At 35.1% G+C, this 27,231-nt stretch overlaps 3 protein-coding genes across 5 annotated transcripts; all 3 read right to left on the bottom strand.

The window, feature by feature from the left end:
- Positions 1 to 363: 363 nt before the first annotated feature.
- LOC104898136 (probable protein phosphatase 2C 23) lies at positions 364 to 3,548 on the bottom strand. Its single transcript, XM_010685160.4, has 4 exons — positions 1,514 to 3,548; positions 1,258 to 1,371; positions 875 to 1,139; positions 364 to 748 (listed from the first exon to the last, which is right to left on the bottom strand). The coding sequence occupies exons 1-4, from the start codon at positions 3,122 to 3,124 to the stop codon at positions 633 to 635; spliced, it is 2,106 nt and encodes a 701-aa protein (XP_010683462.2). The 5' UTR covers positions 3,125 to 3,548; the 3' UTR covers positions 364 to 632.
- Positions 3,549 to 5,869: 2,321 nt separating this feature from the next.
- On the bottom strand, positions 5,870 to 16,716 carry LOC104898138 (acetyl-coenzyme A carboxylase carboxyl transferase subunit alpha, chloroplastic). The gene is made up of 11 exons (XM_010685161.4): positions 16,556 to 16,716; positions 15,850 to 16,196; positions 15,275 to 15,349; positions 12,347 to 12,454; positions 12,055 to 12,215; positions 11,769 to 11,883; positions 11,538 to 11,692; positions 8,061 to 8,112; positions 7,912 to 7,980; positions 7,571 to 7,648; positions 5,870 to 7,344 (listed from the first exon to the last, which is right to left on the bottom strand). Exons 2-11 carry the CDS (start codon positions 16,159 to 16,161, stop codon positions 6,208 to 6,210), a joined length of 2,262 nt encoding a protein of 753 aa, XP_010683463.2. The 5' UTR covers positions 16,162 to 16,196; positions 16,556 to 16,716; the 3' UTR covers positions 5,870 to 6,207.
- Positions 16,717 to 18,060: 1,344 nt separating this feature from the next.
- Positions 18,061 to 25,401, bottom strand: LOC104898139 (hypothetical protein). 3 transcript variants are annotated; one of them, XM_057390680.1, is made up of 12 exons: positions 23,590 to 25,398; positions 23,306 to 23,440; positions 23,055 to 23,199; positions 22,370 to 22,663; positions 21,300 to 21,549; positions 20,874 to 21,040; positions 20,662 to 20,772; positions 20,466 to 20,517; positions 20,263 to 20,372; positions 19,899 to 20,027; positions 19,308 to 19,397; positions 18,061 to 18,927 (listed from the first exon to the last, which is right to left on the bottom strand). In XM_057390680.1, the coding sequence occupies exons 1-12, from the start codon at positions 25,035 to 25,037 to the stop codon at positions 18,409 to 18,411; spliced, it is 3,450 nt and encodes a 1,149-aa protein (XP_057246663.1). In that variant the 5' UTR covers positions 25,038 to 25,398; the 3' UTR covers positions 18,061 to 18,408. The 3 variants fall into 3 exon arrangements, with proteins under 3 accessions (XP_057246663.1, XP_010683464.2, XP_057246664.1); XM_010685162.4 differs by having other exon boundaries at positions 22,370 to 22,654; positions 23,590 to 25,396; XM_057390681.1 differs by having other exon boundaries at positions 18,792 to 18,927; positions 19,285 to 19,397; positions 23,590 to 25,401.
- Between the last annotated feature and the right edge of the window lie 1,830 nt (positions 25,402 to 27,231).

Below are 27,231 nucleotides of genomic sequence, written 5' to 3' on the forward strand. Positions count from 1 at the left end.
TTTACTAACTCACTAAATCAATTCTTCATATAATACTGGTAGTAGTTAACTTAAGCCAATAAGAGTTACTATTTCCAACAATTTGCACTTATAAATGAGAGTACCATGAACAAAGATTTATTTATCCGATTTTTTCTAGTAGTATGTATACCTTGTTAATTTAATGACATTTGACGATCATCTATCCATCTTAGTCAATGATCACAATAATCATCCAGTTTTTGCAACTTAGTTGAATCCAAGATCATAATTTGTACAAACGAAGTTTTAAAAGATTAAAAGAATGTCAAAGTAATATAGTAAAGAATGTTACAACTTTATACTCCTACACTCTAAACATGCACGACATCTCAATTAATCGGATAGTTCAAATTGAGCTCTTTCGATATAATTTTAAGTATTGTGTTGTACTTACCTCTGTTTGGATTCAATTGCCACATTACTAATTCAAATGATATGTTATCAATGTGACAATCTATTTCCGAAGGAAGAGTAGTAGCAGTAGTAGTAGTAGTATAATACAGAATCAAGACTCTTTTCTTGGGGGGAAGGGAGTTGTAACAAAATTGGTGGGAGTATTCTATATGCAATGTCTTATGATCTTCATATGTGCTTAATAAGTTTGTGTGTATTTACACGGAAGAACGCCATATTCTTCCCTCTAATGATATGACAATAACTGATACATCATCGTGGTATCTTCGGCGTTCTCCTTGTGGAATTTCTAGCAAATCATAGAAATCCATTCCTGCAAACAGAGAAATTTATGACAAATTATTAGTTCATATAACTACTAATACCTCATACAATACGCTTAACACATCTACAGTCAATACACATTGCACTGCATTACAGTATTACATACATTACATACCAGCTTTTTTAGCAGCTCGAAACAAAACTTCTTCAATGAGATGTTGAGCAGGATCTCCCTCAGGTGTTGAAGCCATGAAGAGCTCGACTTCAGACGCGGCTTCTTCGTTGGTGAAGTATTGGTAAAGTCCATCAGAAGACAGGATCAAGAATCTGTCCCGTGGGCTTACTTTGTGGTGGTAGAGTGATGGAGAACATGTTAGATATGGTGAGTTACCAATGTAGTCTATTCTGAACATCTCTAGTAAGGCTTCATTCCATTTTCGCTGTAGAGAATCAATTAAACACCAATTAACAAAATTACCTTTCAGATTTACACTCCTATAGTCCTATATTGTTACTATTAGAACAAATTAGTAGGCAAATTGTTAAAGAGTACCATACCTGCTTAAGAAATCCTGCACCGAAAGCACGAGTGACTTTCAAGGATCCTTTCACACGATTGTTTACCACCGCGAAAGGATCATCCGGGTGTTCTTTTCTAATTCTTTGAATTTCCTGTAATCATATATAAGCATAATATGAATGCTAAATCTAATTTACAAAGCACAATTCAACAAAAAAAGTCTACCAAACTAGATGAAAGCAATGCAACTTGAATAAATTTTACATGAAAGTAACTAGTAGAGGGATAGGATACCTCTTTGTCATAGGTATTATGATCCACAGTCAGCTGAAGAGAAGAGATGTGTGGAAAATCATCCAAACAGTCACCTTCAGCACCCGATTTTTGGCCTAAAACAGCTCTACTATCACCAACATTCATCAAGTAGATATCTTCACCTATCATCAACATGGCCAAAACACATGAACCCATCAAAAACAGCTCAGGGTTATCATTCACCATTTTATCAGCAATATCCAAATAGGCTTCCTCAGTCTTCCTTAAGGCCTCCGAAAGCGCCCTTAGAACATCTGAATGCTTAATTTTACTTGACCAATTCATACCCATTTCATTAAGTTTTTCCCTTACCCTTTCATCAAGCTCCAATATTTGACTATTATTGTTGCTATTCCTATTCATATTCCTTTGCTTTTCCTCAACACTAACACCATCATCGCCACCCAAATTACCGGTCACTTCTTCTTGATCAACAGAGCCAGAACGACTACAATTAGAACCACTCAATCTTCTTCTACTCAAGCAATCATTTGCCTCCTCATCGAATTGGTTTATTCCCATACTCGAATCTTTAGAGATAGTTGATTGATTGGAGGCGGAGGCGGAGGCAGAGGCAGAGGCAGAAGCTGATTGATCAGACTCCGATCTGCTATCATGTAGCAAACCTTTGAGCTCTTTATGGACAGCAGAATAAAGATTGGATAGCAAGAAATCAGGAGCATCAGGACCATTAAATCCATCATAGATCCCAACAAAAACCCAAGCATGATCTTCAGGAATCACTACATGTACTCGATCTTCCCCTGCTTTCCCTTGAGCCCATTGAACATTCTCAGACTCCATTCCCATTCCCATTCCCATTCCCATACCCATTCCCATAGAAGCATTATCATCTTCTAAACTGATTTGACAGCTGAAATTAACAATACTGCTGCTCTTCCCAATACTATCATTGTTATAATAGCTTCCACTAATGGAATCATACCCTGTTTTTCGATTCCGATTCCCCCAAATAGCTCCTAAGATAGAATCTTTAATCCCTTTGATAGAACCCCATTTGTTAAACTCATACTTAGACTTGATCCTCTCCAATCTAGGATTGCTCCTTTGCTGATCAATTGGGCCTGAAAGAACCCCTCTTTCAATAGGACCCGATAAGAAACCTCGCTCAATCAACCCGGACCCTGACCCGGAATTCCGGGTCAGAGGAAGTGGGCCAGAATTGATAAGATTTCTAGGAATTGGCTGTAAAGGAACCGAAGCAAAAGAAGGTGAACTCTCAAAAGAAGAAGCTCGATCCATAGTACAAGGATAAGCATCCAAAAACAGAGTAGTTGATAAAGGAGTAGATGTGTTTGCACTAATAGAAGCTCCGGAGATAGTTCGGAAGATCTCCGGCAGCGGTGGTGGTGGTGGTGGTGTGTTTGCTTTAAGAATGTCAGTCAATAATTGCTGCGGTTGCTGTTGCAACGAAGGCGGAATATAACAGAAAGAATGGCCAAATCCATCATCGTGAAGTGGGTTTTTGAGCACTACAGCAATGTCATGTCGTTGAGAAATATCTCCGGCAGCTGCGCCACCACTTGCTGGGCAGAGACACGGCGTTAACCTCCCAACTGTGTTACCCATCTTTTGTAATAGTATTTGTTTCGCTGATGACTGAAGAGATAAAAGAATAAGAATGAAATGAAGGAATTATACCTGAATATTGTTGGTGGTTTTCTTCATTGCTTGAAATTTATTTTAGAGAGAGAAAGAAAAGAGAAGAGAGAGAAAGTTGTGTAATGTTATGTTATGTCATGTATTCATGTATTGTGAGTTTTTGGAGAGGGGGAGAAATGGAATCAAACAAGAATAAAAAAGGAGAGAGAAGAGTTGACTTTTTTTTTGATAGTGGGTAATGAGTTTATTTGAATAAGAGGAGGGGAGGTAATTTTTTATTGGTTTATAATGTGGGTGGCCGTTGACATTTAAAGTTGGTTATAACGAATATAAAAGATAAAGTAATGTGAGTATGTAAGAGAAAGATGATGTGATTGTGTGGGGGAGGTGCCTGCCTGGAATTTATGCGTGCTCTACTATCATTCGTGTTTTTTGCTAAAACCCAAATGAAGTATGTTGCACACTCTTCAGTTTAACAACAATTACTATTTCTAATTTATACCTCATCCGTTTAGAAATAGTTACACCATTTGATTCGTCTTAAAGTTATATTTTAGGAAAACATAATCATATGGGATCTTGTTAGATTCGTCTCAGTGTATATTTTTTTAATATTAACTTTTTATAATTTTTACTCATTAATAATTGAAGATATTAACGTTTTGAAACCATCCATCGACAAGCGTGAAAACATGAAACGGTGCAACTATTTCCAAACGGATAAAGTATTTCCGTAACTACCGAGCTTGTTTGGTTTAATTAGTTGAGTATTTATCTTGTAATTTTAAGTTAAATATTTTCAACTGTAGTACTTAGGAGTTAGGAGTAGAAATTCTTCTTACCCTTTCCCCTACTTTCAAGTGTTGGCTCATAAATATTTGACCAAAAACAAAGGAGGTATATATATAGCGTAGGAATTAAAATATCTCAATGATTTTGTTCAATTATTGTCAAAAACTTGAGTATATATAGTTCGTCTCACTTCGTAGTAGAAACCTTCTAAAGGTAAGATTAAATGAAAGATTAAATAAGTAATCCTTCATATTTGTAGAACAAATAGAAGTGATCATATTATAAGAAGATATAACGAGAAGCTAGTGAACAAAGTATGTAAATTCTCTACATATTATCGATTGACAAAGAAATAAACTCAAATCTTTTATTATAATGTAAGGCTCAATAAAATGTACATATAAGCAAAGTTCTAAAAATTGAGATTCTAGTTTGAATTGAAAACGACTTTTAGAATCGAATTCTAGAATTTTAAGGTCCTACAAACACGTATAATTATATATTGCACTTAATCTTCAAGAATGTGCTAAAATTATAAGTTAAAAATCCAAAAATTGTAAAAAATAGCTATTTACTCACTATATTAGCAATAACTAACCATATATATCTATTATTTGCTTTGTTAGCATGACTTAAATTTACAAGGTTTTCACTAATCAAAAAAAATGTATAGAATCGTGAATTAAATCATCCCATATATTGAATCATAAAATCGTAAGATTTTAAGATTTGAATCGCGATTTTAATAACTTTGCATGTGAGTATTCCAAAAAAAAAAAAAAAAAAAAAAACTAAAGAAAAGTATTGCAATTTTTCAATAATTAGATATTCGTTTCGATGTCATAATGTTGAAATCCAAGCAAATGAAGACATAATACAATAATTATATTTCTTCACCAAGTACTATTTTCTTGAGTGTGATGATTTGATTCTGGTGGATGAAATAACACCTGGGACAAAGAGTTGCAAACTACTATAGAATATAGATCAAGAAACAAGTCAAGTCAAAGTTTGTCTAATTAATAGAGTAGATGTTGGGGTTATTGCATTGGTAGTGGCCAGCTTTGTCTTAGAAGGCAATGACATATTGAAGACAATGGTGCCACGTGGCATTTCTCTCTTATGTACTTACTGTACTTCTTACCCTTTTTGGTCCACTCCTTGTATTTGATGGCTTGATGTCCCATAGGCCATAGTAAAGAAGAGTGAAGTGGAAGAAATAATCTTTCAACAACAATAACAATGTGAAGGATAAAATCCTTATATAGTCGTATTCTATACTCCTATATCTCAAAAGTCAAAACCCTTATCTTTTGCCTTTTGGTGTTCATAAAAATACATCTCCATTTACTATAAACTATAAACCATTATAAACAGATTGTACATAGACTGATACGAATACAGATTCAGATACGGGTAATAGGGACGGAAAACGGCAAGATTTTGTATGCATACCCATACATGATATGTATCGTATCAGGCACGGTTAGAAGTACGAGTACGTAACCTAGAATAAGTACGCACACTACATAGATTATAAATTAGTAATTACTCTTATAAATTCCCTTATTAATTAACTTTATGTTTGAGATTTAAGACTAATCGCTATGTGCCTCTATCACTTAATAATGTTTGAAAGTCATTGAAGACCCAATTCGTGTTCTGCTTTGTATTTAGGCAAATATTGCTCTATCCCAGTTTCACGCAAGTATATTTTTTTACACTTAATGTTATGGTACAAAATGTTGGGCCGCAAAACAAAGTCACGTCCATAAGATGAATGTCACTGAGATGCATTTGTTATGTTGGAATGTCATACCATAGAATTTACCCTACAATCTTTGGGATATGCTACGAACACAAATATGTGCCACTCTTCTTCCCCTTCAACCAAGCAGCTTTCATTCTATGAGCCACATCTACATTCAAATTTTCATCCTTTTGCATAATGACTCCTAGATACCGAAAGAAGCCGAAGCCTATGTGCTTATAACCTCACTAAACTTACATCTAAATTTCTTATTGCAAACAAGCACAAGTTCGATGACACAAAGACCAATATGAAATTATGATGTATCTCAACTAGTACTAAAATCCCTCCCCTACATTGAAATAGTGGGCAGTAGTCATTAATCGCGCTCATATTACAAGAAGTTTCGACACTTGCATTTGTCTTCGATGTGAAACAATGTTCACAGAAGAAAACAAGAGAAATGACCAAATTCCAAAGTGACAAAATGAAACCAAATCTAAAAATACTAAGCATAGCTGCGCTCAGCTCCAATGCTAATCTCTGCTTTTGATCCACTGTTCGTACTTTTACTTGAACTTCCATCTGATTCTAATACCTTTTCGATCTCAGCGCTAACCTTTCCGTGCTTCTCAACTAACTCAGAAGTACTTAGAGCCTCTACAAGAGTCTCCTTTATTTCTTTCGAAATGACCTGGATTCTATTTCGCAGTTCTCCATCAGCGTTCTTTCCAGCCTTAGCTAGCTCCAATTTCAGCAAATTCATTTTGTTCCTTAAGTCTGATGAGTTGACAGTTTCTTCAATCTTTTTGTGTATTTCTTCATCTAGTTCTCCAATCATACTTTTTACGTTCGTGGGCAAGCTCCCTTCAACAGTATCTCCAGCATTTGTTTCTACAATCTTCAGATCCAAATCCAGGGACCTAAGAACAGTTGCAAATTCTGTTTGTATCTCTTTCTTCACCTCTGTAATCTTTTTCTTTAATCCACTGTCCATATCATCCAGTGTGGAGGCTTCGGATTTCTCAAGTTCACTATTCAGCATTTCAACCTTCTCCTTTATATCAGGGCGATCGAGGATCTCTTTGAATTTCTTGTTCACCTCCTGCTTCAACGTGGTTGATTTACTCTTAGTTTCAGAGATTTTCTTGGCATTAGATAATTCTTTAAGCATATCGAGCTTATAATTGAGGCTTGCGGAATTAGGGGCTGTGGATAGACGTTGACTGAACTCGGCCTTAAACCTCTCAACCTTATCCAGCAGCACTGGATGTGTGAGTTCATCTTGGGAATTTCTTGCTTTAGAGAGTTCTTCCCGCAACTTCAAAAGCCGGTCCTTCAAGCCTAAGGCTTGAACAGCTTCAGAAAATTCATTGTCAACTTCCTGCTTGAGCTTCTCTATCATCTCATCCACATTTGGAGTTTCTGTTGACAAAGGCATGGATTTCAGAATTTGCTGCTTCAGCTTTTCCACCTCACCCTCCAGCTCCAGCGATGAAAGCTTGCTTTGATGTGGTTCTTCTTTCCTCTTCATATTCACTTTCCTCTTAGGATCAACAGGTAACCCCTCTTGAAAACCTCCAATTTTCCGGAACTTACTTGTCCTATGATGCAAAAGATCTTCAATGTCCATTTTCACAAGCTCCTGCCATTAACCGACAATTGAGCATAACAGCTTAAATGAAAAGTTTGTCCACAAAAGAAGCACGAAATTGCCTTTGTAGCGTGCTCTATGGCTCTTTTATTAGCCAAGCAAGCAGCAATAGCAATTTTCTTTTATTAAATGTAAATGACAGTAGAAAGACACAAAGTTGGCTACAAAGGATCAAAATTCTTATGCCCTCAAGCTATTAACTATCAGAAATACTTACATCCATCGATTCTACTATTGCCTTCTTGATTTGCTGTGATGTCCATGATGGATCGGCGTGTGCACCACCAAGCGGTTCCTGCCACGGCAGAGAAGTCAACTAGGTTGCCCAGCTAAAGGATTGGTACATAAAGTGCTTTGTCAAGTACATTCAACAACTAGCAAGGACATTGAAGAATATTTGAACCACTCTATTATAAATAATATACGGCAACAGGGGTGGGACACGAAAAATAAGAAACTAGGGGACTATAGAACAATACAAAACGATTCATGTTCAACCAAATATAAAAAATACCACAAAGGAATGTGAAAAATCAGGGTGTTGGAGAAGTTAATTACAGGGATGACACCGTCTGCAATCTGTAACCTGCACAACTCTGCACTAGTTATCTTCAGCTTTTCTGCTGCCTACATGAGACAAAAAAAGGGTATAAGGAACCTTCCATTTTCACTTTCCATCCATATATTGTTTAGGATATTGTGTAGACCTTGGGAGCAGCTTTAGCACTCTTCCACAAGATAGCTGCACATGCCTCTGGACTGAAAAAAAAATATACAAAAACTATTAATAATATTATTCAAGACATTCTAACTAAAATCAACTTCAATCAGGCAGTGCAACGGCGCATGTAAGCACACATGCACACACACACACACACACACACACACAAAAACACACACACACACACCAGGTTTTCTTCTTCTAGTGAGGGAGGAGGGGGATTAGTAATTCAGGCAGCGTAGCATTGGCCTATAATCATGACTTGTACTTTGGCTGCTTCGGTTTTTAGACAATATCCAACTATCTAATCTTTTGACATATACAGTATACAATGAAATAATTCTACACCAGGCTAAAAAACTCTTTTTATTTATAAAATTGGATTAAAAAATTGGGGGGAAAAGGCATCATTTACTCCTATTACATTATTTTTCATTAGCCAATTTATCACTCACAAATATCCTTTGTATGCATTTCCAAATCAGCTTTAGCTACATTTTGGAACCTGCTACAAGAAAAGGAAGTCGAACATATTCATAGGACTAAGTATTAGTGATTGGTTCATAAAAAGATCAACATCATTGACAACACAACAAATGTTCAATTTTTCCTCCACTAAAAGGACTGAACCTATACATTGTGATAAGTAAAAACACAGCAAGCCATTTCAGATCTTAAAGATATAAGCTTAAGCACAAAATTCTACCATGTTATATTTTTCCGAAATTTCTGCCAACAGTTTGCAAACATGTTTCATAGGACTTTAATTGCATACCCCCCTCACCCCCAAAAAAAGAAACAACAATAATAATTAAAAGGTGCATGTGCACAAGTGATAATCGTCATAATAAATGGACTTAGATTACAATATGACACCAATCTTTCCTCATCATGATAATATGTAGTTCACCTTTGGTAGATGAGTTTTGATCAGGAGGATTGAACCCTAATGCATCTTTGGTTTTGCCCATAATTAGGCTTAACTCAAGCTCCCTTTCAATTTTAAAGTGTTAAATCATATCCTAACACAATCGCATTTTTGCATAACATGGACCACAAGAATAACTTACATCAATTATATAAAGGAAAAATTAATCAAAACAATCCCAACTATGGTCGGTCTGTTATCAATAATCCAAAGTCCCAACTATGAGTTTTTCTCAAAATAGTCTGAATTACTGTGGTTGTCTTTCTTAAATGCTCTCATAGTCTCATGACCTGCATAGATCTGTTAAATAAGCAAGTATTGCCGCACAATTACTTTTAATTGGCTCCTCGTTTTTTTTATAAAGAAAATTGTCATTGCTATAATTTGCTTCTCTCACTTTGGACCCTTAACACCATTGAAAGCCAGCATACAGCACATCCATTATGATCTTTGCCTAAATTTTCTCATTTTCTGAAGGGATAAGATCGAACTTTTTTGTACTCTTTGAATGCCTGATATATTTGATGAGTGTAAAACCTGTTAAATGCTTTTAGTTCATTAGGGAATAAGATCATTTCTCTATCAAAAATAATTCTGAAGCATATAATAATCACTTTTTCTATGTGACTAACGAGATGACACTAGAAAATCTACATATTCAATCCATATTATAGCAACAAGGAAAAATTAACAGAAAACATATTATTGATTATTGCATCACAACTTGCGGAATTAGAGGATAAAACTATTAATAATTTTCTAATTTTTGGGTTAAAAAATAAATGGAATAATAATAGAAATCACATTTTAATTATATCAAATTCATTGTAGACGGTTGCGCACTTCTTTTAAAAAATAAAATAGATATTACAACAATATTACAAGATTGAATGAAATGCACGACTAGATACCAAAGTAAAATAATTCTTCAGATAGAGAAAATTCTAGAAAAAAATAAAATATGTCAACAAATTTGAGATTGTTTTGGGAAGGATAGGGGAATAGTTGGGATTATTTGAGTTAAACAAATATATAGAATTATTTCAGAAGACCATCAATATTTCGAATTATTGTTGTCTAGTTTTCTAAAAATTAACCTCTTGAACTGGTTGTAGGTCACCTTGAAGCATTTGTGGAATACCTCTTGCTAAGTTGGAATCTTTTTCAAAGAACACATAGTTGGGATTATTAATAGCGGACCAGCCAAAGTTGGGATTACAGTCAATTTTCCCTTATTTCCCCTTATTTAAAATGTTCTAACCAGGTTGTGCTTTGCCTTTCACAAATTTTATAATGTTAAAACTTAAAATAGGTCTTATCACATAGGCAACAATTTTCCCACTGTAGCAACCACCCCTCCCTCCTCAAAATGAAATCAGTCACTTCTGACTTCGGTCATTGTAATTTCTGAGATCATGTTTAAACACACTCCAATAAATTCTCGACGGCAGACGAAATATATGTAACAAGTAGAAGATAAATATGAGAGAAGTTTGATTTCCAAGATACAAAGTAATGGACTAACAATATTTAACTAGTTACCGTTTTTATTCTTTAAAATGCTTCTGCTAAAAGTTCTTAGCTGATGACTTGCATTTTTCCAGTAAGGGAAAAACCTTTATAATTTTACGTAATAAGATACCTTAAACAGAAGAATCAAATCAACAGAGCCTAGCTGTTGAAAAAAAAGAGAGAAAGAAGGCAAAGACGCACAGAACAAGAGTGAATAACGAACTTCGTTACTCCGAAACAGGTATGAGTGTTGAGTGTTAGGTCGGCTACATAGTGTCAGACATGTCAAGGCTCAAAAAACAAGACAAGTAGAAACTGTCTTAAAATTGGACACCGGTGCTTAGACATGGGCCACATGGCATAAGACATGACCTACATTTACATGGACTCCCATACCAGTATCAGATACAGGTAGTATCCGACTCATTAATTCTGAACTTTGGATACTGAGACAGCATCCTAAGTTTGGACATGGGTACTTGGTCTTGGATATGCATTCATTATTTATTCTCCATTTTCCATACATATAGTCTCAAATATAAGTACTCCCTGCCCTTTTCTTCTTGTACTGTTCCAGTGCACATATTTGGCCATCAAGATCTTTAGTTACATATGTAAAAAAAAATTATATTAGGAAACCACATTAAAACAAATCTAACAAGATTCCACAAGATAGTAATTTTATAAATTAGTAAAAAGAATTTGAAGTCGAAGATTTGAAATTTAATCATGAAAATAGAAAGAGGAACTCTTACAAAGAAACAGAGCAAATATATGTCTCACCATATACCCATAGCACACAAAATTACTCCATACATACAGAAACGCACTAGGTTACTAGGATTGAAAACATAGAAATAAAAGCAACATTGATAATTTACCACACATTTTGCTGTTAACATTCAAACCAAACAAAATTTAGTTACCCACAGGACCACATGCAAAAGTTTTTTAATCAATGCTTCTATATTTTATGATTCATCATCAATATTCAAGACATGAAAAGAACACTCAAAACATCACCTTGCTACATAGAAGACTGCATTTTCTAGCATCAGCAATTTGTTAGCACAGCCAATGGCTAGAGCACCACCAGAACCACCTTCACCAATAACAATAGAAATAACCGGTACTTTCAGCCCAAACATAGTCCTTAAATTGTGAGCTATTGCTTCTCCCTGGATCCAAGTATAATGAATAATTAGTTAAAGACAAAATAATCTCGTGAAAGGAAAGAAAACTGTCTACACATACTTGCCCTAGCTCCTCAGACTTCAAATCCGCATATGCCCCTGGAGTATCAATAAAGGAGACAATGGGGAACCCATGATGATCAGCATAATACATCATGCGTAGAGCCTTCCGGTATCTGTCATCAGAAGAAAACTTTCAAAAGAGGACATGTAAGCCAATGCTATCTACATGCATTAACTTGGCTCTATGTCCATTAGAAACCAACTGAGTAACAGCATAATATCATTTCATTAACTTTCTAGAAGATCATCAATTTCGACAGTTAATCAGTTATGCAACCACACACCCATGAGGAGTAGGCATCCCGAAATTGCGTGCAATATTCTCCTTTGTGTTTCTTCCCTTCTGATGACCAATGAACATATACGACCTACCATCTATGGTACCAAGACCAGTAACTATAGCAGGATCATCATAACCAGCTCGATCTCCATGCAGTTCCACAAACTGATTATACAAATATGCAATTAATGATTGTGTGAGCAACCTCAGTAATTTCCATAATTACTGTTAGCATATTAATTACAAAGGAAAAAATAAATTTTCTATATATTTGAAACATATAAAAAGTCAGAAACCTTCTCTGTGATATTGAAAACATGATCAAGAAAAGTTGGACGGTTGGGATGCCGAGCAATATTCACACGCTGTATAGGAGTTAGATGTAGGTACAGTTCCTTCAGTGCCTATATAGAGAGCCATAAGCAATCAATAGGAATCATAGTCAGGGTAACACAAAGAACCTTCGAAAAAATGTAAACATAAAGAGCTCTATATTTCTGAGAGGGTGTCCCAAGAATAACATCAGCTAATGAACATTGAAGTGCAGAAAGATGGAAATTAACATGTTTAAAAGGCAAGGAAATCTTTGATGGTAATTACTGAATCATCTGGCTTCTTCCAAGTCTATATTTAAGCTTAAGTCATCATCATTTGAAGCAAGCTCAATAGAAAAACATCAGAGTTAGATGTAGGTACAGTTCCTTCAGTGTCTATATAGAGAGGTATGAGCAATCAACAGGACACATAGTCAAGGTAACAAAAAGAACCTTCGAAAAAATTGTAAATATAAAGAGCTATATGTGTCTGAGGGGTTGCTAAGAATAAACATCAGCTTATGAACATGAGATGCAGAAATATGAAATCAACGTGTTTAAATGGCAAGGAAATCTTTGATGGTAATTACTGAATCATCTGGCTTCTTCCAAATCCATATTTAAGCTTGAGACATGATCATTTCTTTTTACCAATTTACCACAAATCATAAGAGGTTAGCTCTCCACAAGGCTGCTAAACCAATGCACTCCATATTGGACAGTCACATCTGCTACTTACTAAACTATGTTCCAGAACCTTTTTGTTTCCACTTTAAAAAATGTTTCAAGCTTCAAAATGGCAAATTAAGCAAATCAGGGCTTATCATACAAATAACTTTCACTATCAAGAGCTACAGCTTCTAGTTTAGAAGGGCCAAACGATGAAATCTATGTTATTGGACTCCTCGTTCTACCTCAGGTATCCCAGTCGGATCCTCAACACTACACTATGGGTATCAATGTTTTGGTACTAAATTTTGGTGCAAAATCATGGATGATTTTCATCAAATAGACAAGTTGAACATTTAGACATGTACCCATGTCGCACATGGGTACCCGACTCAAGTAACATAGGATGAACTTACAATTTGAAGATTTTTTTTGTTAAACTAGTAATTTTATTCCAATCAAGACAGAGGTGAAACCAGCAAAAGATTTTACAAGTAAGATGTAGGGAGTGCCACGCATTTAAGGAAGGTGAGCAAGAGACAAACAACAGCATACACGTGAACACTTACACGAAGCAAAGAAAGCCAATAGACATCAAGAGAACCCTTTCATAAAATCGTGTATGACCTTATTTAGAATATCAATGAATGGAAAATGTTCTGCTTGATTCAAACTATACAAGAGCCTCAAAATTGGCAACCGACATGCTTGATGCAACAAGACTTCAATCCTTAAATAGGCAATGAAATTCTATTTTTTATTGCGAATTTCGAATACAAATCCATGTATTCTGTATTCCCTTTGATCTTTTACCTCCTTTTTGTTTTTTTGTTCGTGAGGTCAAAGTTAAAAAAAAATCTGACCATCTATTTTAATTTATGTATAAGAAAAAATCATCATCATAATATCATGTGATATCTTGCCAGGTTCCTTTAATGAGTACTTCTATATTCGAAATATCAAAAAATCACCATTTTTGCAAATATGTTATTAAAGATAATTATGGTAGTTCATGTGCATTCTGAAAAAGCAAATGTTGAATGAACCTAGAGGATGACCCACCTAAAATTTCAATTCTTGAGACAGATACATGTATCAAATACCCATGGAACTAGTGTGACCCTTTAGTGGGAGAGTCGGAGAGGTTCGGTCAAGGGATGTCTGATATTTCCATCTGTTGGAACTTTGGATATCTTTAAAACACCTCTAATAATAAATTTCTGAATGAGATGATAACACCTTTTAGATTTCTTATGTGCCCTACACATTTTAGATTGTGCAATCACCCCATTATTGTCACGATAAATATCCGGTAGATTCAAAATGTAAGAACCACACCTAACTCAAAATTAAATTTTTACATTCAAAGTGCCAGTTTTGTTGCTTCTATATCAGCAATGTACTTCGCCTGAAAAATCTCTTATTTGCTTAAAATGGAAGTGTTCAAACGAATTCGGGACTAACAAAAAAGAAAAGTGTTTAGACTATTCCCACGGAGGGAGTAAATTTTAGCTCCATTGAACTTGTTGATTATCTAGGACCTCCATTGTACTTATTTCGGAGGTATGATCTGAAGTTTTTTGGTTATCCTTGTATGTCAGAAACACCCATTTAACGTTTTGGGACACCTTCTCAAATGGATTAACTCAGGTGGACTATTTCTTCAATGATTATCTACTCAAGGAAGAAATATTGAAAACGACTCTTTAATAGACTAGTCTCGGGGGTCAGGGTACTTTTGGTAGTAACACACTAGTATTATGTTAGCTTGATGAGGAAGGCAAGTAGACTATAAATAGAGGAGATTAGGGAGAGAAAATTTGATGAAGTATATATATTTCAGAGTTTACTTTACTGAGTTAACTTTGGGAGTGTGTCAAGTCACTCGAAAACTTGATAATCTATCATTATTTTCTGTTATTTCCATAGTTATTAATCAAAAATCATCATATTTTCCTTTATACTACTGTCCTCATATCCAGTTTATTACAGACTCATTAGATTAAATTGCTTGGTGTTCATTATTTAATCTAAGTTCATACTCGTTTAAATTGTTCTCATCAAAAAATTGTGAAGATCCTAAGAGAAAAAATAATTTTGATTTTGCCTAAAATTGGCTCCTTAACATGAAAGCATTAAATTGAATCATATTGCATTATTTCTTAAATGTTTGTAGAAAAATTGCACCCCGAAACAGCCTTGAATTTTTAGACAAACGTGATAATGGATAAATTAAATCACCTGCTGGTATTTATCTTCCAATGATGCTATCTGATCACTGAAGTCCAAACCAGTCTCGTTTGCCATCTTCCTTACCTGCCAAAGCAATTAAAATTATATATACCTGTTATATAAACCAACTCTTGAGGTGTCTGGCGTTCATCAAAAATACTTTCAAACACATTTACTTTCTTCCTGTTTTATAATTTAATTTTAATATGCTACTCCTTCCTTTTCTTATTAATGTTCCATGCACATCTTTAACTATAAATATACGTATTACATACTTGTAAAAGAAATACAAAAGTTCATTATTAAAGTACTCATTAAGATGTGCTTATGTTTTTTCTTATATATTTGCAAAAATTAAGAAGATTCTACGTAATTCTAAATAGTGCTAAGATTCCAAGTAGGAACATCAACAAGGAACGGAGACAATATGACTATTGTACATGTTTTTATAACTTAAAGCACGCATTGTTGCATGGACTTGAATCTAGTATACATAGAAGGTAGAAAAACTTTAACCAAACACCATATAAAAAAAACACTAACAAATCCACAACTAAACCATAAAACATAATAACACCACTCACATCTACAATCTTCCTCTGAAGATCCATAAGTGGCTTCTCAAAGTCGAGAGTGACAGGTTTCGGCTTCTCCTTCAAGGGCTTGAAAGGGGACAAATGAGTTAAAATTCCCCCCTTCACATTGATATCAGGATCTTCAGGCCATGGATACTCATTCTTCTTCACTTTCCTCACCTTGGCAACCACTGAGAATCCCATATTTTTCTTCCCATAAAGTAACCGGGTCCTTCCAAGTTCCCTCAAGGCTAAAGGCCCCTCCCTGAGCCAGGGCAGGACGGCCGGCCGCCCCGGGCCCAGGGATAACAGGTCATTCATTCCAGACTTCCAACCACAACACTTCAAAAATTGATCTGATCAAACAAACAATAACACATGAACTATTACATCAAAATATGAGCATCTACAAATTGTAACATAAATTTTCTTATCATTTAGTTCCATAAAACAAACATGAATTAACGAGTTAAAAGTTCGAATCATAAGTTTATAACATGTAAATTATCTCTATAAACATGAAATAAAGAGGAAAAACAAAAGACGTTGAATTCACAAAACAAAACAATAACAACAGCATAAGATCAATCGCACGAATAATCACATGAAGTAGATCTTTAGAATCGCAAGAAATGAAATTTTCACATGAAAAATCACGAACAAAAGATAGTTTAAAGTTTAAACAAGTAGATTGATCTAAGGAACACAAAAGAACCTGGAACGAGCTTCAGAAATTGAAACCTCGTAAAATCCGCCTGAGTGAGAGGAGTGAGAGAAGTGAGAGATTTCTAGAGTTCAGAGTTGGGGCAGAGTGGTGTATTAACTACTCCATTAACTAACCCCAGATGTAACTCTTTCATGAACAAATGGGCCGAAATTGTTGGTCCAGAGTATTGCTATTTATTTATTATTGATACATAATCAATTTTTAAAAAAATTTGTCGTAAACAATCTTTTAAATATAAGTTTTTGCGAAAAAATATCTTTTAAAAAAAAACTGGCAAAATAAGATCTTAAATTTCTTTTCCATGAGGAACAACTTTAAATTATTTGATAGGCACTGACCAAGTATTTTGCGGCTTCGATTCACTAAATTCAAACATGGCAAGGTACATAATCCACTTTTTCTTTGTTTCAACCCCATTTCCCTTCATATACTGATGAATTCAATGTCGAAAAATATTTGGTCAATGTCGAAAAATGGAGAAAAGCATAGTTGAAAGATAGAGATGTCGTTCACGTACCTTTCACATGTTTGGTTTTAACGAGTCAACATTAAAAAAAAGTTTGGTCAATGCTGAAAAATGGGTCGAGAGTATTTCTCACAAAAAATTCTCTTATTAAGGTCTTATTTTGCCAGATTTTTCAAAAAATATTGTTTCCCGCAAAAACTTGTATTTAAAAGGTTGTTTTTGACAATTTTTCCCTTTTTTTTTAAATAAACATAATCACTTTAAGATGCATAACAAACATAAGTTGGATTCTAATATTATTATCCTAACTTTTATCATTGCTAAATGGTAGATAATTTCTCTAAACGATACCCCTATTTTATAGTAAGTAATATATTTAGTATTAGTAGTATGAAATGAATTCCCGTAATTACATTGTGTCATCGTGATGACAATAGATAATTAATATTTATCGAAAAAAGTAATTCATATATAGTAAAAGTTTTACTATGTATGATGTAATAAACTCTATGAAACCACTACTATAATACTGAAAAAATATTAGAAATGAGTAATGATCGTGAATAATAATAATAATATGGGTTGCATTACATGATAGAAGATCTTATATACAACCTAAAATAATTACATGGGTTGCTCTATTTAACTAATACTCCCTTTATTTATTTATTTTGTCATTCTCACTTTCCTATACACGTCTCCAATGCACCTCTTTAAACTTGAATATTTCTCATTACATATTTGTAAAAAGTATAAGGATTAAATATTAATAAAGTACTAATTGAAAAAAATCAAATAAGACCTCACCTGACTATATTTTTTCTTATAAACTGAAAAGATTCTCTCTAAGAATAAATAATGTCAAAATTCCAAGTGAGAAAAATAAATAAACAGAAGGAAAACACAAAAATCATTGGCTTATAAAACACAAAATAATGTTAATAAATTTATAGCTAATATTACCAAGAAAGACTCATGTCAAACTCTTTTTAGAAGCTTTAAAGGAAAATTTATAAATAAACATATGTTCGGTAAGATCAAGTTCCATTATCATGAGCATTACATGGAAGTTTGGAACTCCCTATACAAAATACCATCTAAATTCAATTACCAACACCATCATCTGTTACAAACTTAAAAGCGAATAAAAGGGCCAAATGCCTTCTAATAAGTGTACTTCCAATACTTTCGCGGATTTTCACCTTATCCCTTCTGAATACATAATGTAGTAGAAGCATCAGTCTATTTTCAAGTGACTTATGCTTAAGATTCACTTGTGATCTAGACATCTAGTATACAAGGCTATACTCTTTATAGACTACCCTATATTATGTGTATGCGACAAATGATATTTTCTTCGAGTACAAAGTGAGCTTCAAGAGCTTTGAGATGAGTCAACCTGGTGCCATAATACATCAGCATAGGCTTTCTCCTCGTCCTCCTCATGCACCACACAGTTCACTACTTCAACTTCATCATCCTCATCAGGAACCTCTTCTGCCATCTCTTCTCCAACAGCAAGGTCTGAAAGTCTTCCATTCTTGGCAAGTTCTGCTAAGGCCTCACTCATAGCACGCTTTGTTGCTGGCCTATCTCTTGGCCCGTATCTTGGGGCAGGCGCAACAAAGGGTAAACTAATATCGTCCAGATTTTGGGAGATGCCTGGACTGCTGACATTACTCCCCGGTGGAGGACAAACAAAAATGATACCAAGTTCATAGTTGCATACATGAAGCCTCAAGTTTGAAGAGTGATCTTCATTTGTTCCACTCCGGATGCCAGATTTGCTTGAGATTGGTCGTCCCCAGGCAGCAGCACTCAAGTTATGTGACCCGCAGTAAATCCAGCCAAATGAAGATCCATCTATTTTGTTTTTAAAGCGTCTCCTTGCTACCTGCTTGTAAAATTCTATCTTAATTTACATTTACATCATTGACATCAGAATTGTGATAACCTAACCAACGGTCCCCTTTGTGGATAAGGTCTCACTTCACATGTCTACAGTCTAAACCCTCATTCATGAAAAATCCATAAACTCTTCCCTTTTCAGACAGAATTAGAGTTCATCCATACGAGTTTCATAAATAATTTAAATGAAGAGCAAAATCAAAGAAGCAACGAGGTAAAACATCTTGCAATCATGATTCCATTTTGTTGCTTGAAATAGCTTTATTGCTGCTACAAAGCTTCCGTATCCATCAAAACACTCCCACAAGTCCTTATTTATAAGGGAAAAAATTGGCTTAATTACCTGGATCAAAAAAGCATTTATACCTTGACATGCATGGGGTATCCTTCCCGTTCGCTGGGATGAGGAACAGCATCATGGAGTATGTTAACCATCTTCAATCTTTGCCACGTTTTCTAAGTACAGAAAAAGTTGGAAAGCATAAACAAATTAAAAGAATTTAAAATTGACATTTCAATCTTTTTTGGGGTGTAAACGATAACTAAAGAACCCAAAAACTGCCCTCTACCTCAATACCACATAAAGAAAAGAAACCAAAAACTAGAAGAGATCAAATTTTTCTTTTCGTTACTTTAAACATGGCACATACCAGGAGGAACTATATACAGCAAAAACCAAACAAATGATGAGAAAATCAAGATAAATCTAGAAATTCTCGAAAGTGTAGAACATTTTCTCACTCCAACTTTTAATCGATACTGTAGAGAGATAAAAGTTTTCCAGTATATCACGAATAACCTATTAAACTATGGCAGTGTTCATCCAAATGCAATGAGCTACACTACTATATGTGAATGACTGATCAAGGCTGAAATGGACACTGCTCAATGCACCTGATTTACATCAATGAAATGCACAATACGTAAACAGAGGGAGAGAAGCGTCAAGTTTCATACCTCTGAAAAGCAAAGGAGGCGTTGTGAAGGCAGTATTCCACAGTGTGCATTCTTTACTCGGTTGATGGTTGGGAAAATGACTCTTATTGATGGATGCTTCAGTTCATGGGTCGCAGTCCAGCATCCCCACTGCCGAAAGTATCATAGTCATATCTTAGCTAGCTAATATATGAACAAGATTATATAACAGCAGAGATTGCTACAATACACACATTCTCCTTGAAAAAGTTGGCGTAGCCATTCTTAAACAGTGACATAGCCAAACAATCAAGAGGCCTTTCCTTCCAACAGTTAAGTGTATATAGCAGCAATTCCCTTCACCTATTGGGATAACTATGGTCCAGAAATAGCACAATTATCTGACCTCTGGATCAGATTCTTCTGAATCAAACACGTGATGTGATCTCTTACCAGCAGCTGCAGAAAATGCTGCTATAAATTGTGCACTGACTGAAGTCCCAATAGACGATGAACCTGAAAAACATTCAGAAGAAGCAAAAAAATCTAATCAAAAAATTCCTGACCTCTTAATTTTGACGTTCATGAGCACAAAAAAGCAAGGCTTACCATAAATAAAATCGGACTCCAAGGCTTCAGGCCAATTATATTGATGTAGCACCTGAAAAAGCAGCATGTAGTTCACAAAAGGTGGGAGAAAGCTAAAGGAAGACACTCGCAACAAGAACTTCTATGATCAACAAGAAGAGTCATTGACATTTCACAGGAGTAGATCAATTCTTTGTTCAAGTTCTTAGAATGTTACCTCTTCCATTCGCCACAGACCTGTACATCTCTGAAGTGAAGCAACAAGAGAGCACATTGCAACAGCATGTTCAGGTTCCATCATTTTCGGAATGTCCAAAAAGTTGGGTCCCTGTAGGAGTCAACCATTTCAGTGACCAGTTCGAATTTAACAAGCTACTATCAAATGCTAGTCCAACAAAACGGAATTTATTCAGCACTAGGAAATCATGCCTGAGATACATGAAGAATCAATTGTACTTTCAGCCTGTTTTCTCCAAAAGCAGCTGCAAGCGCTTCCTTGGGACACAGGTGGCCACAGAATCTAAAAAATCCCATATCCCATAGTGGAGAAACCCACTTTGCAACAACTCGAGGAAGGAAACCAAGTTGTACGTAATCTAGGGAAATAAAGTAGAACATCAATAGACCACAATGAACTATATTAACAATCTAAAAATAATAAGCAATCACAAGGCTTCGAGAACATGATAATTTATAGCAATAAACTTCGTCCCAGATAAGATATTATTTTCCAAAATCTTGCTTCAACAAGTCTGAACAATAAGGTGGAGCCAATGGAACCATCATTTGCATCACAAACATAGAATTACATAAACAGAAGTGTAGAGAGCATTTAGTCAAGAGTATGTATCTTACCTCCCTTTAACTCTGTGGGGTTAGGAACAACAACACTCACAGCATTGGGATCCGATGATACATTTTTTTCTCTTCTTAGTAGAATCTCAGACATCCCACAACCTTGTTCAGAAGATTTTCCAAGATAAGCAGCCAATTTTTTAAGCTGTAGACCATTTGTATCAGCAGCTGTCCGGAAAAGATGACTTAAACCAACTACACTTGCTTCAACTGAGCCAAGTAACATTTCAGTAGATCTAAATTTACAGGCCTGCCCCAAGAGGAAAAACAGTTCAGATCCGTCTTATAAAACATAGACCAGAAGTGTGAAGCAAAGATGAAAAGATCTAAAATGAAGTCCGCTTGTATACTCATTTAAGCACAAAGCCTGTCTAGTGCCTATCCCAGTACAACTCTTCTAACACATCAATTGGAGACTAGGAAGCATACTCTCCACTAATACAATATGACTAATTTTAATGTTAAATGTGTAGGTTCAGACTATTGGTATACAAAAGCCATTTTCTCTAATTATCTGGTCAGAATGTTGCAGAGAATCAAGCCACCACTACAAGGCCAATCATCACATATGTGAGAAGGGGCAAGAAAGGAAATGCTGCCACCTAGATTATTCTCCTAACTTTCTGTTATTTGTGTCAGCTAGAATATTGCTAGACATTTAGTGGGAAATAAATCTGTTATCTTACTTGCTTAAGAAGTAGCTCTAAGTCTATAAATAGCAACTAAATGTAATTAGAAGGCAGCAAAATAATTTGAGTAGTAGTTACTCTGGGAGAATCCTTAACTCTCGAATGTAGGGGTTGTAATTGTTAACCTTTCTCTGAGTTTAGCAATACAACAACTACCCCCCCCCCTGCTATAGGTACCATTCTTCTGTGATTTGCCTAGTTCTTTTACTGGGTGTATAGCAGATGTAAGAAGTTGTCAACCCAAAGTATAAGTAGTAATAAGTATATCTATTAATTTCGTTGACATCTTGAATTAGTCAAATGGTCGTTCAGTGAACACAAAGATAAGAGCCCACAAGTTAAAACTGTGTGTATACAAGCTACAACTTAAAATTAACTCACAGATGATGTTGCAGATCGAGATCTATATGAGTGAATTCCGGGAACCGAAGCAACTAGATAGCCGTTAGCCCCTGAAAAATCATACTTGGTCAACTCAACGATCCAGTAGGCCTCACTAGGAACATCAGTCATAAGTGTTGCCATGAATCCTGCCAGCTGAGCGGCAAAATCTGATCTCAAACTACCGTTCTTAGTTTCATTAAAGTGATTAAAAAGGAATGTGCCATCAGGGGATTTCCTCCGTGGGAAGTCTTGCCACCAAATGGTGTTGGTTACGCTGTGCCACTGTAGATTCTAATAGGATATGGTATTAGATAGAATTGCAAAGAATATATTTAGAAGCAGAAACAATGCAATTATAGAGGAAAAGAATAACACAAGAAAGAACCAGGAAGGTAGCATAATTCAATGTGTAATTGTTACAGTAAATGCTTTGCAGTTTAAGCTGGAAATAGATTTTTTCACAGTTTGACAATTAACGGAAATGTTGTTGCAGTCTTAAGGAGGTTTCTTAGTAACGTTCACTGCTGAAAAGAAAAGATTAGCCATGAAATTAGCTTTGTTATTTCATTCAGATGTTACATCTGTAAGATGTACATTCAAGGGAGAAGGAGGGAGGGACTTAAAGACCAAAATGTAATGGCTTCAAGAGGATGATGAAACTAAAAATTAGCTCAGTGATGACCTGCTTAGCCACGAGATTAGCAGATGTTATTATGACACGGATACTATCTTCTCTTTGCAAAACAAGCAACTTTGGATGATGACAACCAACACCACGATTTTTCCGATCATTGCCAAAAGCTATTGACTCTGGAAAAGGAGGGTACCTATCACAGCAAAAGTTTACACTATTTGAGACCAGATCCTAGCATCAACCACTTCTAGGTTCCACAATAATTATTGATTGGGTGAAGAGAGGGGGATGAAACTCACAGTACAACTAGATTGGGGAAGTTGGGATAAGGCGCACAGGATCTCTTGCTGCGGTCCGCACTCCAGCATCTCTCAGTGTTATGGCATGCCACTGTAACATGCAGTTGGGAAGGAATATCACAATATGACAGAAACCTGCCAGTGAAGCAACAATGTTGGGCTTGTAAACCGGAATATGCAGACACCATAAACAGGAGGATTAGTTCCACAGCAAAAGAGCATGACACCATCAGTATACAGTACAGGAAGCAAAAAAAAACCTTGCAACGAGAAAACAACTTTACCACTCAATATCACTTGTAAAAGTCGCAATAAACATTCTCAAGATGCTATTGACAGGATGCAGGAGTTCAGGCAAGGAAACAATTTTATCTTGTTTAGACGAACACTGACGCATGTTTTTTAGGCCGTTCAAGTAAAAGTTCTTCCCAGGTGGTGGAGGAAATGTCTCCTGGCTTTCATTCTGACCAATACCTTCACAATGTGAAGAGTCATTCCCATCAACACAGATAAGCTTTGAATCATTAGCTGTCTTACATTTGCCAAGACTACCAAAAGCAGCATCAGTACATCCATTTGGGTATGAAGTGTGAGCTATTGGCATTGACGATACCATCTTTTCACCAAAGCCTACGGTATTAGTAGTTGATTGTACCACAGTAGCTCTCAAATCTCTAATGCCTTCTATATCAAAAGTTTCAAAGGGTTGTTGCTTTAGGGGTGCCACATTTACAACACCGCTCGTTGGACATTTGGTATTACTACATGGCTCTAACCCTGAAATTTTTTTTAGCTTAGAGATGCAATCAGATGACCCACCAACTGTGCAAGAAGCTATACACCGTCTAATACAAGATACAGGATCATTGCTTTGCAAAATCAAATTGCAGCGAGTCAGCAAAGACTTGGCTCTTCCAACAACCTCATCACATTCCAAACTCAACGACTTTGAATTACTCGTCCTCAGAGCAAAAACCCTCTTGTTCACCTTACCAGGCAACAAGGGTCCAATTATTCTCTGCCCCTCAATCTGAAATTTATCAAAACTCGGCAAAACGAGCTCCTCTCCAAAAACAACCCTCCTAACCATAAACCCAATCCAAGACCTCAAACCACAAACACCATTTTCATTTGCACAAACTAGCATAACCACATCTCCAACAGACAACTCCACTACCACACCCTCACAAATTTTAACCCCATTTACAAACACTCCATTCAAAGAAGCCTTAACACTATATGTACAATTACAACAAGAAACCTCCTTTTTCTCATTATAACTATCCTTTACAAGCAATCTATCCCTAAATTGATTAACTTTACAGTAATTACTATCACAATTGCAACTACTACTAGAATCAGAAAATAAAAGAGCACCATTAAGAAGGTATAATTTCTTAAAAGAAGTATCAAATAAAATCTGACAATGTTGCTTACTAACACGGGGGTCCTTGAACATGAAATGTGCATCCCTACTGCTCCGCCCGATCGTGTAAGGCGTGTCGGGTTTTAGCATTGAAGAGATACAGCCTTTACCCAATATACTACTACCATTATCATCATCATCGTCGTCGTCGTTATCGTTGTCGTTATCATCAATTTTATCACCTAATTCAATTAGGTCAATCCAAACGGAGGAAGTTTTTCGGTTCAACAAAGGAATTGATTTCTTCTTCTTGCTTGAACAATTGTCATCTCCTCCATTGATGATTCTCTTGTTGTTAGAATTCATTTGATTTTGTATAACGAGAAACCCTAATCTCAGAAATTGCACCGCAATGAATACTAATTGTGGTGAGTAGAATAATAATTAATGTAGATTAATCAAGAATTTGAGTAATAAAAATGAAATTGTAGAAATAATGTATTGTGTAATGAAGATTGAAACTATAAATAAGGAATTAATTTGCAAAATGTAATAAATTTAAGACCTCTCTCTCTCTTTTTCTCACTCTTTCAGTTGGGACGAAGGAGGAAGATGAAAGAAGTGAAGTGAAAAATGGTGAGGCCAAAAAATGGAGGGAAAAAAAGAAGCCTGTGTGTTGAGTACGCTAAAGACTTCTCTCTGACTTTGTTAGGAAATTGGTATATAAACACGTCTAGTATCATTCGCACAATAAATATTAAGGATTAGATTCTGAATATAAAGACTAATATTGATGAACTTGTATTAAAAGATATGTAGTTCATTTGGTTTGTTAGTCTATTATGTATTTATTTGACTTGTTATTTATATATATTTGGCTTGTTAATCATGTACATATGCGCACCATGTTGTATGTACAAGCGTGTGCACCATCTAGGCGTTGTTTTATTTGCATTTTTACTTAAGTTTACTTGGTTAAATATAGGGATTAATATCTTATAAGAATTTGATTTGCCAATAAATTTCCATAATATAGGAAATATTATACTTTAATAAAATTGTTTTGGCAAAAATTTGCAAATAGCTAATCAACTCCTTCATTTTCGTGATCTCCATCTTTTCAACCAAACTTCAATATTGTAGGTAATATTCTTTTAGACTGAAATGAAACTAACTTAATTTGTTTGAATTGAACTGAGTTTGTTTGAACTAAAATAAACTGAATGGAATCATAATTGTGAGAAGAAACTAATTGAACTGAACATAACTAAACTAAATTTGTCATAAATAAACTGAACTAAACTGAATTTTTATTAATTCAGTCCACAAGAACATAGTCTATTATATTCTTATCTACTTATGCTAATTAGTAGTCCTTGCATAGCTCTACTATAAAAGAAAACAGGAAAACTCAATTTTGGTAGGTTGCAAGTTGTAATATAACACAAAGTTGCACCTTTGATCTCAAAGCCATATGTACTTTCTAATTGTCATCGTAAGAAACAACTTTTATAGTATGGACATTAATATTTGCTGACTAAATCTTATGCGGCTTCATAAAGGTTATTAATTATACTTTTGCTAAGTCAATACAATAGTTTTATTCCAAATTTTATGAAAAGATGAAAAATGTGTTGAATTGTCAATTTTATATTTTAAATTCTTGTTTATTTAAAAGAATAATTTTGTTTGAATTATGAAAATTTATTTTCGTTGTTACTGTTCTCATCTATCTTAGATGCATCCAAATTAGTACATACACACATCCGTAAGAATAGAACAGTCTTATGATAAACATGAAAGACAATATTATGTACACAAGAGCAATACCAACAAACATGTACCAACTAGAGATGTACATATGTTCATTTGACTTGTTATCCATGTGAAGTTGGTTTGTTATCCATGTACATGTGTACATCATACTCTACGTACTAGCGTGTGCACCATCTAAGCTTTGCTAGATAGGTATGATTGATCGAACTTGGGTAAACCGAGGGGAATCAAACGGTGTATAAAACAAATGCATAAGTCCACCAATATACGTTGCGAATCGAATTTGTTTTGTTCAAATATATTAAGGTTTCCCAACTAATCAACCATGATCCTGAATCAACCAACCCCAATATGCCCGAGTATATGATAACCCAGTCCAATCTATTACCGACCAAATCTTAATTTGAACCTAGTGAAATCATAATACCAAAATCCAACCTGATCATCCGACCCAAAGTCAACTAGAACCCAAGTAACCGAAGAAAACCCATTTAGACATAACACATTGTAACTTGATCCTTGACAACCCATATCATCAACGACCCGACATTATGAATTAAATATATTTTGCTCATAACTTCAATTCATGTTCTTATAAATGCTTATATATAAGATATTAAAAAATTGTTATTGATAAATATCTGGACATATACGATAATATGATTATAGTTAACATTGGTCAAGTTTATTAACTTGTTCATTTATGTATTTCTCGCGTTGTCGCTTACACAGATATGTGTGTATCGACATGAAGTTCGATCGACGTTGATAATGATTAGAAATG

Source organism: Beta vulgaris, chromosome 7 (assembly GCF_026745355.1).
Source record: "Beta vulgaris subsp. vulgaris cultivar EL10 chromosome 7, EL10.2, whole genome shotgun sequence".
In the NCBI taxonomy this organism is placed as follows: Eukaryota; Viridiplantae; Streptophyta; class Magnoliopsida; order Caryophyllales; family Amaranthaceae; genus Beta; species Beta vulgaris.

What these genes read in the sequence shown, in the direction of transcription:
- LOC104898136 (XM_010685160.4), bottom strand. Translation starts at nt 3,124, where the DNA reads ATGGGTAACACAGTTGGGAGGTTAACGCCGTGTCTCTGCCCAGCAAGT. An exon ending in GTGCAGGATTTCTTAAGCAG is followed by an intron (nt 1,140 to 1,257) that starts GTATGGTACTCT and finishes GATTCTCTACAG; the next exon opens with CGAAAATGGAATGAAGCCTT. An exon ending in TCGAGCTGCTAAAAAAGCTG is followed by an intron (nt 749 to 874) that starts GTATGTAATGTA and finishes CTCTGTTTGCAG; the next exon opens with GAATGGATTTCTATGATTTG.
- LOC104898138 (XM_010685161.4), bottom strand. Translation starts at nt 16,161, where the DNA reads ATGAATGACCTGTTATCCCTGGGCCCGGGGCGGCCGGCCGTCCTGCCC. An exon ending in GCAGTCTTCTATGTAGCAAG is followed by an intron (nt 8,113 to 11,537) that starts GTGATGTTTTGA and finishes TTTTTTTTTCAG; the next exon opens with TCCAGAGGCATGTGCAGCTA. An exon ending in TTGCAGACGGTGTCATCCCT is followed by an intron (nt 7,649 to 7,911) that starts GTAATTAACTTC and finishes CTGCCGTGGCAG; the next exon opens with GAACCGCTTGGTGGTGCACA.
- LOC104898139 (XM_057390680.1), bottom strand. Translation starts at nt 25,037, where the DNA reads ATGAATTCTAACAACAAGAGAATCATCAATGGAGGAGATGACAATTGT. An exon ending in TTCCCCAATCTAGTTGTACT is followed by an intron (nt 23,200 to 23,305) that starts GTGAGTTTCATC and finishes TTGCTGTGATAG; the next exon opens with GTACCCTCCTTTTCCAGAGT. An exon ending in CAGAAGAATCTGATCCAGAG is followed by an intron (nt 20,028 to 20,262) that starts GTCAGATAATTG and finishes TACTTTCGGCAG; the next exon opens with TGGGGATGCTGGACTGCGAC.